Consider the following 19798-nt stretch of genomic DNA (forward strand, 5'->3'; position numbering starts at 1 on the left):
GTAGCCACATTTACACTGATACGTTAAAAGTGTACCCTATTCATACGCCGACGCTTGTAACACAGCTAAGATATTCGCCCACCCTTAGTGGAAATGTGCCGCATTAGGACAGTAGTGAAGACAGATGCCGCAGTTTCCGCAGCATGCCGGCCATGTGTTTCCATGTCACTGGCAGCTAAGTGCGCTCATCTGTTTCTGTCCCCTCAAAGTGGACATGGCTACGTTATTGCCGCGGACTTGCCGATATTAACAATATTATTCATTACTGATACGGAAGAAACTGTTTCAATGCACGTAATGTACTCACGAGAAGAAAAAAAAATCGCATTCGGCGCGTTTAGCCTGCTCTGCCGGCTGCCATTTTTGTCTTTGTGTCCCGCAGAAAACTTGGAACGAAAAAAAATTTTTTTTTCTTTTCGCGAGAAATTTAACCCGCGTAATGATCGCACCCCTGATTTTGCATTTTCCTGACAAAAAAGTGCCATCATTATGCGAGTAAATACGGTAGTTCGCGTTTAAGCGAGAGACAGCACGAAGGTCAATTCGCTCGCTGATGCTGCCGCGCTTCCTCACTCCAACATTTTGACAGCGACTTTCCACGGTCATCGAGTGAGATGTGTTCATGTTTACCTGTGTGCGCGTAACAGGGTGCTTGTTAATTTAGTTAGTAAGCCTATGTTTACAACTTTATATGGCCGATAACACTACTATCCTTACTTTGCATAGCGGTCTACTAATTTGCTATTGCAATCGATGCTTTACCTTTCAAGCGAAACTACAACTTTTTTCTTCGTTTGTTTTTTACTTTGGATGTTCGTCATTCACTCTTTGCAGTAATGTTGTACCAAAGTTTTGGGAGTGAGGCATTTCGGATATTGCAGATTTCGGATAAAATGGACATTTTTTGTCTTATTATCAGCGTCCGTTGTAACAGAGTCGATTGTATATTATGTGTGCGTATGAATGAGAAGTGCAACCGAGGGGCCCGGTCTTTTGAAAGTCACAACCGCATGTAGCTAACAGACAATGACAACCAGGAAAGCATATGGGAAATTGTTTATTTATTTCAAATGTAGAAACTATAATAAAAGGGAAGTGAAAGTAAATGACAAAATAACTGGCTGCAGAGGAGAACCCACATCTTAATGCAAAGCTGGTCAAATGAATTTTAAGTAACATAGGCATTTTGAAACACTCTAATATGAGTTAACACAAAGTAAATCATTTACCTACATGTTTCATGTTTGTCTAATGTCTATGCAGGTGATGGATAAACAGTGAACTTAACAGCAGGGTATAAGAGCTTTTACTTTATTGACATATTTACATAATGGATGATGACAGCCTAAATTGTGTGTTTATCTTCCAATTGTAATTTTCAGAAGATCACAAATAACCTAGTTTTCCTTGCATGGTGAGGCACTTAATCTACATTATCCCTAAATGTTTCCAGCTTTGATATCCGGGGCAGAGCTAAATTCTGTGGAATGCACTTGGCCCCACGTTGTTAGCACAATGATGACTATTAGCAGCGTTTTATAGAGGTCAAATACTACACTTCCGCCCTTGATCTAAAGCTGCCATGAAGTTTTGATGGCTCTGAAAGCCGTGGGAAATTGAAGTGATTTGTTCAAATGCGTCTGAATGAGCTCAACTGCTTGGATATCTTGGCTTTTCTATACAGTGGATCTATCTCATGCACCTGCTGTGTTCTAAATAGTAAGTTAATTGACTGCTATGCTTTGAAACGTCCACCAATCAAATGCATGTAGTGACACTGCTGAACCCGCAGTGTTTGAATCTGTTCAAATTGGTTTTGTAAAGTGTAAAAAGACATCAATTTTGTGGGCACAATGTAAAGTCTTTGATAACCACTGTGCTGTGAAGCACAATCGCAATGGGAAGACTTTCAGTGTGAAGGCCACTGTTCCTTCATCATGCTCACAAGCAGCTAAAATGTCACCAGCTATTCATTCAAGTCGCTAAATAGAAAGTTTTGTCGCTAAACAGACAAGAAAGTTGCTAAATCTAGCAACAAAAATGCCAAAATGGCAACACTGATGACAGACCAGTAAATAACAAAAAGCAAAGTATGAGCTTTCAAAGATGATTATGTTATCTTGGATTGTCCCAACAACCACGGGATGATGCAAAAGGCAGAAAGTGACACTTGTTTTGCACCGCCTGGTCACAGCCTCCTCTGCAATGCAGGCATGCAAGGTGTGTCCCGTAGGCGACTTGCATCGCAAGGAACTGTAACCCATAAGTGCTTAGTGCGATCAGCCGACCGTCATCTGCCACACCACGTGGCTGCGAAGCCTGAAAGACAATCCTAGCTACCCAAGCAGGGGATATGTAATAAAAATAAAAAAGCATACTTATGTGGGTGCAATTCTGAAAGAAAGCTCGGCCTCGGCCGTGTAGTTGAATTTGCAAGGGTGCAGCCGACAGTCCTCATTTTATAAAGTGATGGGACAACCGACCTACATGAATAATTGGATTTTACTGTCTGTAAAAATTGCTTCTGATGGTAGGGGGGCAAAGTAAGTATGCTAAGTTCCCTATTGTAATTACTTAGTACAAAGTGAATGCCCCTATACACAGTGACCTAAGTTGGCATCAGAGAGGTTCTTTGTGGAGTGGCATATACCCAGTGACCCAAGTCGCTGTGAAAGAGGCATGGCATACGAAGATCACAGCTCTGTTAAAGAAGTGCTATCTTCTGCTGAAGGTTCCGATCTTTGACTCTCTCTCAAGGCAATGCCCAAAGGTCATGAAAAGTGACAGTGATGCTGCTGCACAAGTGGTAGTGATGACGGTGTAAACGTCTTGAGTATTCTGTCACTGTAGATGTGTTTTAGCTTAGCAAAACAACACCATAGCTCATTTCTTACACAAGCCCAGCGCTGAAGAAGTGTGCTTCAAGAGGTGCTTCGCATTTTTTCATTCAAGGGCTTGCAGCAGCAGATGATTGCAGATTATTTTTAGAAATAACATCATGGAAATGTTTGGATGGCATTATGTTTTGTGTATTTGACCCTCCGGATAATCAGCGAATTCATACGAGCTCTTAAGTTGAATTTGTGAAAGTTGACTGAATTTATAATGCCCCTTGTAGTCATGTTGAGTTTTGCCATGGGTGTGCAGCAGCAAATGCATCTGTCTAGTTGAGTCGGGATTGTCAGGTAACTCAAAAAGTATCCATGAAATTCCCTAAAACAGGCCAAAGGGAGAAAAAAGATAACCAAGAAAGTAGCCAAGCTTTGAAAAGGGGTAGTGAAGAAGCCTGCGGATTATGACTTTATCTTACATTTTAACGTTGCCTAATGCTGAAATGTGAATAGAAGCTTACTACATGCTACTGTTATAGTGCAAAACATGACTGTGCAAAATCCAATTATTACTTGAATATTTTGGTACTTGTACATATTTGATATTGATTCTTAACATAGTCAAGCAGAAGAGGAGCCTAACTTTTTGTAGCTTACAAGCTCCAGAGGTATAATGAGCAATTTGGTGTAAAGTAGTGAAACCTGACAACCTTGGCTATGCAGCCAGGTGCTATATGTAAGCTTCACTACAAAATTTCAGGAACTATATGCTCATTTTCACTTCGTTGTCCATGTACATGTTTTATTGGATTGTACTGTTTGTAAGCATTGCTTAGTCGCAGTGGTAAATGCAAACGGTGGGTAGTGCACCGGCAACAGCAGATGTGGCAAGTGTTTAAGCTGTAGTGATTTTGTGTTTCTCTTGCGTGAATATGATAAGTCTTAAAACATGCTACCATTATGTAATGTCTCCCGTGTTTCTTTTTGTCGTCAGATAATAAAGCAGTATTCCTTTATTGTTTGCAATATAAATTAAAAGGGCAGCATATTATGTTTAAAGGATGAGATGTATTGCCTGATTGATGTTTGTTTGCTTTTTTTTTCTAGACTCCCTGCTCAAGTTAAGCAGGTTGCCATGACTCCTGAAAAGTTGAAAAATGTAAGTGCCATTTCTTCTGTACTGTGTTCTGCCAGCCAGCAGCCGTTGCAGTGTGGACTTGTTAATGCAACATCGTAAAACGTTAATAGCATAGCACAACATAGCACAAACAAGGATGCAGGCACACAAAAAGGCAACCCACCGCAGTGGCTTAGTGGCTATGGTGTTGCGCTGCTAACCCATGATAGAATGATTGAATCCATGATAGAATGTGTAAGCGCGACTGAATGCAGACATAGAAAGAAACAGACACACAGAGACAGCATTTTCTCTGTGTGTCTGTTTCTTTCTATGTCTGCATTATATCATTGTTAATTTAGTTAGTTAGGAATGTTTACAAGTTTATAAGGCCAATAAAAGTACTGTCTTTACTTCGTATAGCTATCACAATTGGTGCTTTGCCTTTTGGGCGAAACTGCAACATTCTTTTAGGGAACAGTTCAACTTATACAGTAGACTTCCGCTAATTAGATGTTTTGGTTAATTTGGTCCCGGCCAAAGGTCCCAGATGACGCTATACATTGCAATGGGCCCCAGCTTTCGTTATTTAGATCCTAAAATTGGCCTTTGCCATTCGAACTTGACCAGTCAGCACGCACACACCTGACCCCTATGGTGAACCTAATAGAGACCCCTTTAGTGGCAGCGTCTGTCTTGGCGGAGCTTAGGGAACAGGGAATGCATTAAGCACATGCCAAAATCTGTTGTTGAAAACGGCCATTTTTGGCCTGCCCTAGGAAGATTTTCAAGCGCTAACCGTAGCTCACAATGTCCGATAACAGTTCCCGATTCTAAAAAGCACATTTTTTTCTTTATTCTTCTTTTTAAACGACAATTTGGCCATAAATTGCCTGCATGGTGCAATTGGACACGGTACTAAAACCGCCTTCGTGGCATTCGTATGTTTTGCCGCATAAAGCAGGAGACACGTGGTACGATGTGGTGTCCGATTCGACGTGTGGCACTGCATGCTCCGGCATGCGATGATCCAGGGCACACGGGACGTGCATCCTAGCGAGCGAGCGAGCGGCGCATAAACTTTGCCCAGATTCAGTGCTCCAGCTTGCATGCTCGCAAGACTTCATATTCTCGTTGAGAAATACAAAATAAACAGCTTTGCACAATGCTGCTTCACTGTGAATACAATTAAGCCTTTGTGAGTGACAAAACACTTCACGAAAGTGTGTTGTCCACTGACGGCTTCGCTGACAGCCAGTGATAGGGCCAGTAGGCCTAGCTCGGCAGATGCCATGGCTGATGGCGCTTGAGGTCCAGTCCGAGCTTGTCGAAGAACGCCTATTTTTGCCAACATGACTAGAACTCTACACTTAGGTCGCTCGTAATTAAATACAGTTGGTGTACTCAACGCCTTAGGTATGAAGGGAAATTGTGCTCGCCAAGCGAGCAGCCTTGTTCAGTTGTTCGGTGTGTGCTGTTTACTTGCGAAATGCCCTCGTATCTTGGCTCCCGATCTCGCCAGCAACTTAGTACTAGGTAGTGTACTAGGCGCTGCTTTGCTCTACAGGCACACTTCGAGATAATTTTCTGAATTGGTAACAATTTCGTTTCAGAAAGAAATTGTAGCCGGCAAGAAAGAAAAGAAACGAAAGAAAAAAAGGGGAAGCTGACTGAAGGGAAAACCCGACTTTAAAAAAATGTGCAGCGAAGCTAACTTTTAAGAAACCTGCCCCTATTGTGCAACACATATTAGACCCTTGCCCATTTTCGTGCTATAGAAATCGGGTGCGCGTTAGATTTCTACTTTGTTCAGAAGCTTTATTGTCATTTCTAAATTAGTTTTCTATATTGAACGCATATAAAATGGGCATGCATTTGATTCGTGGGCATGTTAGAATTGGAAAAATTCTGTCAAATGAATCAGTGGTGTGTTTTAGCAGTTTTTCAGCATCTTGTTTAATTCGACCCGCCGTATTGCTTGATCTATTTCGTCAGTCTCGTCAGGGTAGAGTTAATGGAAGTTTACTGTTCAATGAAATGTATCACAATTACTTGAACAGGCCTATGAAAACATACAAAATAAAATGCTGTTAAGAGGAATCTTTACCTTAGGAGCTCTAATATGAGTATACAAGGCAACAGAGAAATAATTTTGCTTGAAATGCACTGCGCTGAAATTAATGAGGCTTGTTGAATGTGAACTTAAAGGGTTCCGAAGCACCCCTCGAGCTTGGTGAAAAAACACAGTCCAGGGATGGCATACGCTGCTGTCACAGCTCAGCCATATTTCACAGTCGCGCGCAGCACGTGGAGCTCCCAAGCGGAGCATGAAGTCACTTTTTTCCAAATCTTTTTTCAAACGAGGCCTTCTCCTCACCCGTTGCGAAGCTGCCGGCAGCTTGTTTATGTTGTCATGCAAAATTCCCATAGACGGCTGCTATTGGCTGATAGCTGACATCGATCAAGAAGGGTGTTTGGGTCAGTGCACTTGTTCCTACTGTTACTGCGTATATTTATTGATGCAGTTTACTAAACAGGCTGTAGTAAGCGAAAAGCTGCTTTTGGAATTTCAATACGAATTGCGTACTTTCGAAAGAAAATGACTATCGTCTGCTCATGCAAGGCTGCAGCTAACTGTGCAGGAATTAAAATTTGGCCATACTGCTTATTGATGTCGTAATCATCGAATCTTGCTAATTTTGATTAGTTTTGAACACTCAATTAGCCTCGAACCACACAAAACAACTCTTTCATTACCGTTAGAAATGTGCTCATTTCTGGTGTTATTATGTTTTAACATTTTATTTCAGCACGTTGTAGTCACAGCATATACTGCGATACACAAAATTATAGCCTGATCACTGGTGTTTTGAATGGATGTACAGCAGTAATAATTTCTCAGACAATTTTTGAGAATTCTTATGTGAAACTTCAAAGAAGCACTTCAAGGAACATGAACGTAATACGAAAGTAATGATCTGCTGTTTTTAGTATAAGCACTGAAAGTAAAAAAAATATACAAAATATGCATCTGGTTTCTAGTTTGCCACTTTTGAAAGTCAGATCGACTTCCCTGTAGTGACGGTATTTTCATGTCAGATACAACTTCCTTATAACGAGGTTTAACTGTGTGCTCATTTTATAATTGATTTCTGAGCATTGTGATGCAGAAAAAATAAAGTGGTTTATTGTATGTTCAATACTACATCATTTTTCTTTGAATATGTCGCTTGTCATCCCTTGCAAGTGTTCTATATCAGACTGATAATGCTGTTTACAAAAATTTTTGTATACATTCACAATTTTACAGCGAAAGCTGTATATGACTAACCTTGCGTAGTTTTTTCGGCGTCCGGCAACAGAAAAAATCATCATGTGGGCCGATCCTGGTTATAGTGCAGAAAGGGTCCAAGCTCAGTAGCATATACCCCTGTGGGCTCAGGAACTTGTAACGTGCCCTTGAACTATTCTTGTCCTATGTGGGACCCAAAGAGGTCCCAGGCACACGGGTAAGAACAGATGTTTTTGAAAAACTGTTTCGTACAAATTTTTCAAAAAGAACTTAAAAATTCTCAGCGCCAACTGTGCAAATGCGCTAGTGCCACTGCTTGTGCGTTCGTCGTCGTCTTCCACAGCTGGCGCCGTTGTGCAAAAAACTTTCATCATCAGCAATGGCGCGAGTGTCGTCGTCTTCCATAACTGGCTTCATTGCCACTGATCACTCTAGCATAGAATTTACTTCTCTTCTGTCGTCGTAATTGGGAGGCCGCATCTACGGCGGTATGAGCCATTGATTAAGGGGTTGTGAGCCATTCAACAGCTGCATTATCGATGGAGCGAACACGTATAGTTCGTACACCCAAAGAACAACATGCGTACGAGGAGCGCCGGAGGGAACAGCAACGAGAATGTAAACGGCACCAACGTGAAACGACCACCGATGAAGAGCGTTCTTGTGATGCTGAGTGAAAACGACAATCACGAGCCCGGGCACCTCCGAACGAGCAACGACGCCAGACTCGCAACACAATAATGACAACCATTCCACTCTGTGAAGATGGAATGGTTGTCTTTTTTTTTTAATGCTTGCAGTATTATGTCGTTATATTACAATTTACCATTTATGAAAGAAGAAAACCTTATAATTTGGTTGTGACCGTCAAGATTTTTCTTTTACAAATACCTAAATCAGCATGCTTATATGTCTGAGGCTGTTTTGTATGGTTTGGATTTTTTATACGGATTACTATATAACAGTGCTACATTCGGGTGGAGGACAATTTTCCCTTTCATGAACCTTTCTCCACCTTGTAGGATTCTTCAGAACTGCTTTGCCATAAAAGCAAACACGAGAAACAGGGAGCTTAGAGATGGACCGCAGCACATGCTACACTCTAGATCTAGCGATATCACTGCCTGCTAAAATTGCTGCCTTTATGCATAACCATGCTGTGCCTGCGTAACATGAAATTTCATTAATTATCATCCATGTAAGAACATCATTTGCAGTCTCCCATATTTCAGGTAGTTCATTGCTGCCTCCTTCTGACATAACTAGCCAAACATATCTACGAGTCGATAGCTCTGGTCAACGTGCTGCCATGAGACTAGGTAAAGTGAACTACGCTGTCATATTTTTTTTTAACTTGTAGGAACCGGAAGTAAACCAAAGAGAAATTGGAGCACGTTGATCCCAAACTGAACCGTTTTTTGGCGAGTCTGAGTCCAAATGACTTCGGCTGAGTAGAATTTATGCAAGTCTGAGTCTGAGTGAGCCTGGCTGAGTAGAATACTAGTGAGTCTGAGTCCAAGTAAACCATAAGCAAATATATTTTGTTAGTAAGACTGAGTGAGCTCTGTTAATTTGGCCGACCTATGCTTTGCACTGCCACAACGGATTTTGTTTGTAAGAGTTTGGTGGAATCTGACATGGGAAATGCACCCACTGTGCTGATTTGTCACATAGGTGTCCGAATGTGCATGAAAACTTCTACAAATAATAACAAAATCTGAAAAAAGATAAAACAGATTTTGAAGTGGACATATAGTGCCATCTGTGACATTTGTAAACTTCTCCAGCATATGTTGACTGCTGCGGCATCCATGAGTAGATCTTTCAACCAACAATACCTCCCGCCTGGCAAATCACCAGCTTTAGGAGCCAGTGCATCAGTTTCTTTGCATGTACTGAACTCGACACTTGATAACCTTTGATTGTAATATTATTTTTTCTTGTATGTTTCATAGGCCTGTGCATGTACTTGTTATGCTTTTGGCTGACTGTATAAATAAGGAGTTTAACCTTTATAGGGGGACCTTTGACACAACTCTAGTTTCTTTTTGTTTGTCAGTCACATAGAGTTGCATCCACACCGATTTTGAAGTGAGAATATCTTAAGGTGTTCACGAAATCCCTACTATGGCAGCTTTCAGCAATTTATGTGAAATTGATAATTGGGCATCTTTTCTTGCAGGAAAGCAAACTCGGGAAAGCAAACTTGTATTACAAGGAAAGAAACCAGAATGCTAATGCATACGGCATGGCTAAGAAAGTTTAGCAAAAAAATTTTTTGTTCCCACACAGATGCCTTATTCACTAAACAAAGCGGCTTTAAACAGAAAATTTAGGTTCACTTTAGCAATATTCTTTAGCATCTCGCCTATACAGGACAGAGATTAGGGTCATTTCAACTTGGCATCTTTTCTGTTCTCTATGTCATTAGAGGTTCAAGATACAGTTGCACCCACTTATACCCAGTGAACCATTTATGTCCAATAGATGTCCATGGAACATCATGTTTTAGACATTACACATATCCTATAGATATCTATATTTCTCCAAACAACATTACAAATATGTACTACGGATAATCTAAGTCCCATCTAGATCACGTTGCTGTAACGTTGAAAGGATGTCGCAGCTGTACATAAGTGACCTCTAATAGACGTTCCTTTTAGGTATACAGGAGGTTCATAGAACATCTAATGGAGCTTTCCTGTTCGCGCTATAATGAGCTGCTTACCTGCAAGTGCCACAGCAGATGTACTATTAAATATAAATGAAATGCGAACAGCAGAGTGTGTGGCCGAAGCATAACTGAACACACAATGTGCGGCGTCGGCCAGCCATCATTATACACATCATGTGGGTTCGGTGTGGAATGCAGGGCTGCCTGTCCTAGTGCGATTATGTAACCTGTATTTTGTTTGAAGCTTGTATTCTCACCCCGCTGTTGCAGTGCCATTCCTATCTGCGCAGGGGTGTAGCCAAAGGGTGGGAGCTTGTGGGGCTATAGCCCCCCCCCCCCCCCTGAAATTTTTTCGTGCTGTCCATGCACTGCTGGCCAAAGCAACCCCCGGCACCCGAAATCATGCTAGATTTTGTCTAGAATGTCTTTTTCACGCTCGAAAATACATTTCAGCATGAACATTGCGAAATCTGTCTGGGATTCTGCGGCAACGCCTATGCACCGGGAGTCACCTATAGCAAGGAGCCCCATCTGAGCACAAAGTTTCAAGGGCGTTCTGATATTAGAGAGTTTTAGCAGTGCCATATTACGATACGGTAAGTGCGGTATACGGTACGGTATTACCGTTCCGTACTAACATACCGCGATGACCGAAGACGTTTTAGCTGCGTGTGCCGTGATAATGATGATAGCGGCTAACATTGGGGCTTTGCAGAATGCAATAATTATGCGTTGAGCGCGAAATATTCATTTTGACGAATACTTTTAGAAAGCTTTAGCTTGTCCATACGCGCATTATTTTTTACAGAAGTGCCCGGCTACGGCAAACTTAGACGCCAGTCACAAGGCCGGTAGCGACATCTTGTGACACTTCGTCCTGCAACACGTGAAACCTTTTGTTACATAGATGTTCTTATCTAATGAATACATAAAAAAGGGTTTGTTTCTTGTAAATTGCAGCGCTGCTGACACTTTACACCGGCAGATAAGTAGAATATAGTTAGTTACTGCAATAAAATCTCTGCGTCCCAAGTAAACTCTGCATCACTAGATGGCGCCACCTACCTGGTTTTTTTTTATGCCACTGTTTACTTGTCATTTCGTCGCTCCGCAGAAGATGATTTAAAGTAACCTGTTGCCTTGGTATTATGGTAAAAAAAGTATGCGAGACGTGGACTCTGTGGCCGACATCAGCTTCTCACTGTTTTGGCTTGGTGCAGCTCGGCTCGCGACAGACGGTGCCAGCCGAGCCTTACCGACTGCTTACCGTCTAGTATGCCGTACGGAAAGTCATTCCGTACGGTAAAGTTCGCGCATGCGCAATCCTCGACCGGTACGGTATTACGCACTTACCGTACCGTATCCCTACTTTCCGTAGCACCGCTAAAAGTCCCTATTGAGCGGGCTCGTTGTGGCATCTCACGGTGACTGCAGAATCGACGGATCGCATGGATTTTAATTCCGAAATTTTATGGGTATGGAAGTTCTACAACTTTTGATGCGAAAGGTGCATTGACATCCCCAAAGTTGTGCTTTAGATTTTAAGTTCCGGAACTTTGTGGGTTTAATGTTGTTATAAACATTTGATGACAAAGGTGCATTGACATTTTTAGTCTTACATCAGACCATACAATTAGACAAGCCAAATCAGCACACTATTAGACAAGTTGACAAAGCACGCAGTGAAGTCTGATGAGACGAGGCATTGTGGTGGTTCATTTTTGCCGTCATGTCACAGAAAAGAATATCAACATTTTTTTTTCACCTGCACCAGGGCATTCATGTCAAAACACTAAAGCCAGCAGAGGTTCTGATTCATTTTTCTACTTTGACTTTTATTCGCGAGGACATGTTGAGCCTCTTCAATTTGGTTGTTCTCGCTACCCGCAGGCTGCCAGAGCCAGCCAGAGTGCATGCGCTTTTCTCGTGTTGTCCCGACCACCGCTCGGCGCACTTCAGTGTGCATTCATTTTTCTGTGGCCGAGTGGATTTTCGCCTGGCAGTTTTTGACGCTTTCTAGCTAGCAGACGAGAAAAAGAAACAGTGGTCGCGTGCCACCATTACTGCGGGCCTTGACAGGTTGCAACGCGTTCGCTTGAGTGCAACCTCTCTGGAAAATTTTGTCTTGCCGAAGATACCGAGCAGTATGCGTCTGTTTCTCTGTAGACCAAGCGTCTCATGTTTTCTTCGATATTCCTTTGGTAGCCACAACAGGTGCCCAAAGTAGGCATTCAGTTGTGGCCAACATGCTTTCCTTTGCGTTTATTTATTTCCGTGCCCCCGGCCCACAAAAGAAACAAGTGACATTGTTGCGGCGCAGTGAATTGTCGTGTGGTGAAAGTTCTATTTTGTTACTTCTTCTTTTGCGGCAAGTAATGGGCCACGGGGTGCTTCAGTTGCCAGATACTCTTATTACATTACTGTGGTAGCAATTATATGGACGCTCCAGGCGCATTCCTGCCGTCGCCCTCATGTTCCGTATAAAGTCCACGAGCGGTAACATCGTGACTGCGCGCCACATGCTGTGTGTGCGAGTGAAAGCGTAAGGGCGGGGGGAGGGGGGTGTGGCTTGGGTGAGCCGACGATGGTGACTCGGTCTTGTGTGCGCAAGGGAGAAAAGTAGGCAGGAAATGCGCCGCCTCCTGTCGTGCGGGATACATCAGGGGGAGTTGAGGGAGGCAGTGCTGTGATCTGTGAATCTGTGGTTGCGCAACATGTTTATTTGCCTTGTTATATGCATTATAGTATACAGTTACTTTTTCTTAGACACGTAGATTTATTGGAGACTTATAAGTACAGTAAAAGCTCGTTAATTCGAACCGCTAGGGTAAGCCGCTTCAGTTCAAATTAACGAAAGTTCGAACTAACGAAAGTGAAAGAGAGCAACAGTACACTGCGATTTGGAAGCAGTAGGGCATGTCAGAAATTTGGCGCGTCGGAAAGTGATGGCGTGTGCTGCGGGCACACGCCATCTTCAAGTCGAAGCTCTGGGTCCGACTGTGCCACACCACCGATTTCCACCGAAAGGAACTTTAGCCGAGGCTTAACACTATCACAATGAATCACGACGGCCGATACCTCCTAAGCTGAAAACAGAGGTGGACCACCGATGAAGACTGCCGAGACAAAGACGCTGAACATGTGAAGGTGGCGAAGGCCCTGATTCGTTGGTTTTTGATTGCAAGCGCAGCAGCGATGTACTTGATTCGCTGTGTTTTGGCGCTTGCCGTGCCATCTCCGCACAACATTAGCAGCTGTACAAGATTTGCTCTCGGAGGTTACGTAGAACGGAGAGGTGGCAGCCGCCGCTGCCTTCTGGCTGGCCCCGCGCCGGTTAGATTTTTTTCCGATTTTGCCTTCTCTCGCCGTTCTCTCCGTTTCGGAGGCAATACAGCCTTGTGTGTAGGCAGTAGGCGCGTTTCTCTGGCCGTGTGCCAGGCGAGTGTAGTTCGAATTATCCGTGAGGGAACCTCTCGCGTTCGAATTAACAGACTTTTTTATACATAGACTTCTATGGAGCTTGGCCGGACCAAATCGTACAGTTCGAATTATCCATAAATTCGAATTATTGAAGTTCGAATTAATGAGCTTTCACTGTATATCTAAATATCTTGTTGTGTAGTCTTGTGTATAAGTGCAGTGAACTTTGTTTCCAGTGCACTTTTTTGCCCTTTATCAAGCTGTATCTTCGCATTTCTAATGTACGAGGGCTAGTCAGATGTAAGTGAGCCAAACTACCCCACGCAATAATGGTTTGGTTCATTATGTGCGAGCCATGCATGTAGCACACAGGCATCTCTCATTTCAAAAGTGACACACAGGTGTGAGGATAGATGTTCTTTAATGCTCTCATACGCTGGGTTGAACATGGTTGTGCGGCATAATGGACGCTCCAAGAGTTAAACAGCGTGGTGTCGTGAGGTTTTTGACAGCTGAAGGCGTTTCCAAAAAAGAAATTTGTTGCCGTCTGGCTGCCGTGTACATTGAACATAGCATATCATTGGCCACTGTGAAGCGTTGAAGGAAACGGTTCAAAGAAGGACATGAAAGTTGCAAAGACAATCCCAGAGCGGGCCAAAACTACCATGCAATCTCCCGCAACACAATTGCAAAGGTTGATGAGCTGATTAGACAAGAACAGAGGATAAGCATCGATGAACAGGCAGAGCGTGTGAACATCAATCAAGGTTCGGTTCACACCATGATACATGAACATCCCGGTTATCGGCTCACATGTGTTCAATGGATGCCCAAGATTTTGAACCACCGCCAGAAGATGGAGAAGTTCAGTGCTGCCTTGACTCATCTGATCCGGTATCATAATGATGATGATGACTTCGTTTTTTACTAATTTAGAATGCTTGGATTGAAAATTTAGCAACGGCTTCGAAGATCTTGGGGAGTACTGTTCAGTTTCAGTTTCAGTTCAGAATTCAGTTTCTTGACATTTTCTTGATCTTCGAACAAAATCATGTTTGTTGGCAGTACTCCCCAAGATCTTCGAAGCCGTTGCTAAACTTTCAATCCAAGCATTCTAAATTGGTAAAAAACGGAATTGCCATGTCGTGCCTTAAGTCTTCCTTCACCAGATCCTGCATGCACAAAATGAGCGCCAGTTTTAATGCGCAGGTCCGGCGCCTATTAGAAGCAGGTTATCCTAGTGTAGCGGTGGCCACTGTGGCTGAGCGCCTAAAGAAGTCGGTTTCGAGAGGGACGGACGTGATTATAGAAAGCAGTAATAGCAAAAAAAGAGTAGTGGCTATTCCGTATATTCATTCAGTGTCACACAGGCTTAAAAAGTTGCTAGTAGATATGATGTTAATGTTGCTTTCACTGCTCCCAATAAGCTAGGTAAGATATGCGCTGCCGTACAGAATAAAAAGGAGCGGGTAAAAGGCAAAAAACGAACAGATATTTGTCCAGTAAAGCGCAATAAGAACAACAGTTTTACTGACTGTCATAGGGGTGTGGTGTATAACATTCCCCTTAGCTGTGGCCAGTTCTACGTAGGGCAAACGGGACGGTGTATCAATCAGAGGCTAATGGAACATAAAAGGTCGTTAACCGGTGGATCGCCTTCTAATCTTTCGCTACATTGCCGAGATTGTAACTGCACGCCAGAGTTAGATGAGTGCGCGATATTGTACAGGCATAAGAATGAAGATACGCGTCTTATGGTAGAGGCATGGCGTATCTATAATGGTGGAAGTGCGTGCGTGAGTCAGCCTTCGATTACCTTACATAAGGAAGAGATTAAGTGCCTTAACAGTTATCTCTCACGTAGACCGGCACATGTGCTCGAGTGACACGTGGTGTTACCATTCCTGAGCATGCGCAGATGAGTTTTGTGTCTTCTTTCTTTTTTCGCCTCAGTGCTCCCTTCAGTTGATAGTCGGTGTTCGTGTTGTCCACTTCTCTACTCTTGTGTCCTGTCTGCACGCCTCACTTTTATTTGCATAACCACCCTCGTATGTTTCGCAGAACTCTTGCTTCTTATGTGTGCTCTCTGTTGCGACAATAATTTCGGTGCAATTACAATACATGATCGGTGACAGCTGCTCCTGCGCAGTACATTGGAACAAATGACAGCGTCATTGAGATTTTTCCCTGGCCGTTGCATATGTACAAAAATGTAAACAAGGTTCTTGACTGACAAGTTTTATTAACATATTTGTCCTCAACTTGTTCATTTCATGGCCTTTACATTTTTCATATCAGCGGCGCGCACAGCTTTGCATGTTTCTAATTGATATAGTTCTAAAGTTCATGTGATATTTTATTGACTTATTAAATAGATGAAAAACATTGAAGCATTGATATCACTTGTTTCGAGCACAGTTTTTTGAACATATGAGTAAATTATACCCTTCGTGGTTGCTTAGTGGCTATGGTGTTGGGCTGCTGAGCATGAGGGCACAGGATTGAATCCCGGTCACGGCGGCTGCATTTAGATGGGGGGGAAATGCGAAAACACCCATGTACTTAGATTTAGGTGCACGTCAAAGAACCCCCAGGTGGTCAAAATTTCCGGAGTCCTCCACTATGGCGTGCCTCACAATCAGAAAGTGGTTTTGGTACTTTAAACCCCATAATTTAATTTTTTTTAAATCGTAGATCTGTATTTTGATCATTATGAACTATTACAAATCCTGCTATGGCTACATGAAAAAAAGTTAGTTCAGTAAGCACTAGGTAAAGCACACAAGTGAGACTCGCAATGTCATATCAACATTACTGTTTAATAATACAGTTGATAAAGCTTTATGGCAAGGATGATTGGCACCCAGCCAGGCACATGTATGAAAATATTCATTGCTAGTTCTAGTTGTACACAAACAGGGTAAATGTGGATATATAAAAAAGAAAACAACAACAAAGAATTTCAGTTAAAAATTCTTGAAAATTCAACTTAACTAAAGCAAAAGTAATGAGAAAGAGGGTTAACACTCAGAAAATGACTAGCAGTCACAATGCCACAGTTATATTTAAAAAGATTAAAAGTGATTAGTAGGAGGTTATAATATCACATACTGATGAATGATCAAAAGGGCTGCCTGCCAGCACCTGCTTCTGGGGCCACGAGATTCAAGATAAAAAGTCAGTGCTTTCTAGCTATTTTTTTAAAAAAATATTATGACGATATTATCGAGCGATGCTCAAAAGACGGGCCACCGTGAGAACGACGAAGTTGGTCGCTGCCCTTAGCGCGAGCGAGGGTTGGCCTGGCTGTCTGGCTCCAGTGTAAATAGCCTGTAAATAGCCTTTTTCGTCTGTGTCTTTTCACACGTAACAATATGTACTCAAAGAAGATCCGCACAAGCAGAATCCTGAGATGGAATATTCATCTTGATAGGCAACTTGTCCAGACAGCTTCCCACACAACGAAAGTGCCAAAAACATAATGCTGCTGGAGACTTGGAGATAAGCATTACAAGTGAAAAATATCTCTGGACACTTGAAGAGGAGCGCTAGAAACCAAGCGATACAAACATGTCTGAAAAATGAACTACTAAAATGTTGCCCTCAGGACATTTCTATAAGCGCTTTGCAAGGCAAACAAATGTACCACAAATAGCAGTCGGAAGCACTGCTTTAAATTTCAGTACGCAACTGTACAGTTCTGCCTAGTATATACGTACTTTGACCATGGTCTACCGAACAAAAGTTGAAAAGACACACCAATGAAGCATGCTTCATGTTGCTCGCACGCGGTAACTTACCGTGCACTTGCCTCGTGGCTAGAGTACTAGAATAAGGTTGGGCTGGGACGAGCGGCTGGGGTGGCGCATTACTTGCAGTGAGGTGCGCAACAACGAAAAATACTGTGGCGGCACTGCGATTGAAGTTGGCAAGAATTGACTGACGGGCTAGTTGGTTCATTATCACAGAAAGAATAGAGCTTCAAGGTGGTCATGGTCTTGTTGATACTGCCTTTTTGCTCAGTATAAAAGGCTGAGCAAAACAATAAACATGCAGTTGTTAGTTAGCGTAGTGTGTGTGTGGTTCCTCTTTTGTGTCCAGTCTTGAAGCACTGTTCCTTCTGCGATCGAAGTGGGTTGGGCCGCATCAAGGTTGCGCCATTGAAAACTGCTGGCAGTGCTTCTCGGAAGGGCCATTCATACTACTTCGCGCGCTGGTACATGCCTTCAGACCGATCAAATGGTGTTTATAATTGCATATGACATGTATTTATGCCTTAGGAATAGATGCCGTTCTTTCTCTTCTTTATTTCGATTAATTTTTTTAAATGCCCGTCAGTAATTACGCATGCATTGCGGCCGCAGTGTCGGCTTTCATTCTACTATGTTATTGTGCAGTTTCCTTTAGAGAACGAATATTTTTCTTGTTCTTCAAGCAGCATGTATCTCTAGTGTGTACTGTATTTTTGCGCATATAGTTTTCCATCAGTAGGACTTGCAAAACGCAGATGGAAAAACGTGTAAATTTCCTGCTTGCTGCTTCAAACAAATAAATATATCTGCCCCATTTGGCACCCTGTATTAAGATTTATGGGAAGTATTCTTGTAGAAAAAAAAAAAAAAGTAAACTGTGGTGCAACATTCCATTCATGTTTCTGTCTTCCTCGTGTAACAGAATGCGGAGTAATTGGTAGGGTTCTTTTATTGCGGTCGGACCTCGGGCACCGAAAACAGTTTTAGGTAGCCATTATATATGCTAATGTTTGGCCCGTAATCAGTGTGAAATTTTTTGTGCAGTTCATGCTTAACAACAAAAAAGAAAGAAAACAAGTGGCACAGTAGCCTAATTAATGGCCACATATTGGATATGGCGTGTTGCACTGCTAAATTCGAGCTCACGGGTTGAAACCAGGTCTAGCGGATTCGATGGGAATGAAATGAAAAAACACTGGTGTACTTCTGCGTAGGTGCACATTAAAAAGCCCCAGGTGGTAGCCACTGAACAGGATGCCTCGTAATCGTATCGCCAGACATAAAACGCCAGAATTTGTTTAACTAAAAAAAAAAAAAAGAATGTAACTGCGTTCTTGGGCCTTTTTATGGGGGTGTAAATGAAAGAAATTATTCTCGAGTCTGAGTTCTGCGAAAAACATGTCACACTTGTATTTCGTACCTAAATGTAATGCCATTCCCAACTGTACCACCCGCCGTGGTTGCTCAGTGGCTATAGTGTTGGACTGCCGAGCACGAGGTGACTGGATCGAATCCCGGCCATGGCGGCCACATTTCGATGGGGGCGGAATGCGAAAACACCCGTGTGCTTAGATTTAGGTTCACGTTAAAGAACCCCAGGTGGTCGAAATTTCCGGAGTCCTCCACTATGGTGTGCCTCATAATCAGAAAGTGGTTTTGGCACGTAAAACCCCATAGTTTTTCTTTCCAACTGTACGTCGATCCGCTCAACTAAACGGCTTCTGTATTATAAACGTCTGTTTTCCATTATCTGGTGCACTATCACAGGGATAATAATGAAGCAATTAAAGTAATGCATGCCTCGCATACACTTGGAGATGCACTGATGAAAATATACAAAACATTTTGCCTACATCTTGAAACACTTCTTATTAGAGCTGTGCTGCAAATTTTAATAATATGTGTAAAGTGTGTTTGTAAGAAGATTCGGAACATAGATGCTTGAGTATTTGCTCTCCATGTCAGTATATCATCATGCAGTGGGTTCCCTTTCTTTTTGTTTTTCGGAATGTTTTACATCCAGCATATATTTCAAGTGGTTAGGTGGGTGCTTTCCAAGTATGCTAGACATGAAATAGTTATGTTCTTATATCTGGTGTTACTTTAGAGCGCTCTTGCATGGGGTCCACATTCTGTAAACTTGACAAAACTCATTCAAGAATTGAAAAATTTTAATCTTTTCTGATGCTATATGCTTTTTGTGACTCTGAATATGCAAGAAATGTGGTGAAACAAAATTTTCAAAAGACAGAATCAGTTGACCCTTGAAGCAGTTAAAGAATGGTCGCAGTCACTCATACTTTAAGCATTCCTTGCGCCTATTCCACATGTTTATTATTTTCATGGTAACAGCATTGCCAGCACTTGCGATAACAGGCTGCAGTAAATAGTCATCCCCAAGAAGCAGTCTTCCTCTGCATCTACTTGATAGATACGTTTTTAGTAGTGACTGCTCGCATTCCATTGCTTGGAGAAAGAGGCCACTGATAGAAGGACTCTGAAGTTTGAATCTTAGATCACTTTTATTCTGTCTGTTTTTTGTGAAGTTTTTCAGTTTATTGACTTCTATTTGCATCAGCCATTTTCTGCACATTAATTTCTCAAAAAATTTTTTTGGTGACGCCGATGCAGTGATTATGAAATGATGTAGAAGAAATGATATCGATAGAATGGCAAAGACATATAACAATGATGGCATGATGACAATGA

At 42.4% G+C, this 19798-nt stretch overlaps 1 protein-coding gene across 1 annotated transcript in view; it reads left to right on the top strand.

The window, feature by feature from the left end:
• LOC142583242 (uncharacterized) overlaps window positions 1-19798 on the top strand; it is a 51636-nt gene that overhangs the window by 18814 nt on the left and 13024 nt on the right. Inside the window, exon 6 of the mRNA XM_075693635.1 lies at window positions 3939-3990. Coding sequence (XP_075549750.1) covers window positions 3939-3990 — 52 coding nt within the window. The remainder of the gene's footprint in view (window positions 1-3938; window positions 3991-19798) is intronic.

The sequence above is a fragment of the Dermacentor variabilis genome, chromosome 1 (genome assembly GCF_050947875.1).
Source record: "Dermacentor variabilis isolate Ectoservices chromosome 1, ASM5094787v1, whole genome shotgun sequence".
NCBI classification, from domain to species: Eukaryota; Metazoa; Arthropoda; class Arachnida; order Ixodida; family Ixodidae; genus Dermacentor; species Dermacentor variabilis.